The sequence below is a fragment of the Aphanomyces astaci genome (assembly GCF_000520075.1).
Source record: "Aphanomyces astaci strain APO3 unplaced genomic scaffold supercont1.81, whole genome shotgun sequence".
Taxonomy (NCBI): Eukaryota; Oomycota; class Saprolegniomycetes; order Saprolegniales; family Verrucalvaceae; genus Aphanomyces; species Aphanomyces astaci.
The window spans coordinates 186,700-188,156 of NW_009798344.1; the positions used below are offsets into that span (position 1 = coordinate 186,700).

At 54.0% G+C, this 1,457-nt stretch overlaps 1 protein-coding gene across 1 annotated transcript in view; it reads right to left on the bottom strand.

Annotated features, from left to right (window-relative positions):
• Window positions 1–1,321, bottom strand: part of H257_16163 (hypothetical protein) — a gene marked incomplete at both ends in the record, with an annotated part of 5,712 nt that extends 4,391 nt beyond the window's left edge. The window contains 2 exons of the mRNA XM_009844516.1: window positions 118–796; window positions 872–1,321. Coding sequence (XP_009842818.1) covers window positions 118–796; window positions 872–1,321 — 1,129 coding nt within the window. The remainder of the gene's footprint in view (window positions 1–117; window positions 797–871) is intronic.
• Window positions 1,322–1,457: the final 136 nt, after the last annotated feature.

The following is a 1,457-nucleotide window of genomic DNA, read 5'->3' on the forward strand; positions in this document are numbered from 1 at the left end:
TGCCAGGGTCTGCACGGTCGTTCTTCTTGAACAGCAACACAACCTCACTGGTACGTTGGCATTTCAATAATGTGCCTCGGTTCAACTGATAGTTGAAAACGATAGCCAGGATTTCACCAAACACCGCCGGTGCCACCTGGTAGAAGCAGGCAGAAAACCCGTCGGGGCCTGGTGTGCGGTGTGGGGCCATGGTTTCGATGCTGGTCTGAAGGTCTGTCCCGGTAACGTTCTCCTCAAGGGCATTCTTATCCTCGACTGTTAATTTTCTCCGTAGGACACGAAGGAAACGACGGCGTGTGGCTCGATTTGGAGGAGTGGGGTCATCCTCACGCATAACACCCGTCCAGTGGGCGACGAATTCTTTTTGGATGATGTCCGGGGCTGACAACAACGTCCCATCGCGTTGTCTCACTGATCTTACGGGAGTTTTGTAGAGGACTTTGGTCGGTGGACGGAAGAAATGGGTCGTGGAGCGCTCATTCTTGCTCGCGTGGACGTCAAAGTTGAGGTCAGAGAAGTATAATTTCCACAAGTCCTCCGATTCGAGGAAAAGTTTCTCCTCCTCCTCGATATCTTCGAGATTTGACAACCCCTCGCTGTGTAGGCGCCGCGCTTCCGCCAAGCGTACGGCGGAGGCTGTCTTTTCTCGTAAAAAATGCGGTTTGACGTGGCGGTGGGCTTCTTGGAGGAACCTCCGTGTACGTTTCTTCCAAGCATGCCACACAACGCCTGGGTTTTGTGCGTCGCGGAGGACGACGAGGAGTCTTGAAGCCTCCGTCGCGATGGCCTCTCGCACCTGAGGGTACTATAGGAGTTCCTTCGGCAGTTTCCAATATCCTTTCCCCATCGTTTGATGTGTGTCCTCTAGCACGAGTGTGTGGATCGCATGGTCACCAGCTACGTGTGCGTCCGGCCGTTTGTAGTCGCTTGAGACGTAGCAGTCTCTGACAAGGTGTGTATCGGCAAGGATATAGTCTAAGCGGGTCGTTTTGTGTGGCCCCGAATAGGTACGATCCTCATCGTGATGCATGCGCCAAGCGTCGGTCACACGTAGGGCTGCAAGCCACTCCAAACAGTTGATTCGGCCCACGGTATGTACGTGGTGTGGTTTGTCCACGTCAAGATACAGGTCAAATGGTAGGTTGAGATCTCCCATCACTACGTGTATGCTGTCCTCTGGAAAGTCGCGTGGTAGACTGTCGTAAAATGCGACCCGTTCTGTTGGTTGAACAGGTGCATATACGCAGTGGAAGTATACAGGGGTCTCCTGCCAATGGGTATTGACCACCATGTATTTGTAGGCGACGTCGAGCTCGGTCATATGCCGGGGGACTGTGTCGTCAAAGACCAGGGCGACGCCACCGCTACGATGCGCTATGTCCTCATTTAGCGCGGGGACATAATCGGGGTTGGCACGGGGGTCATTCACGGCAATGAAGCATTTCCCGTGCCCGAGA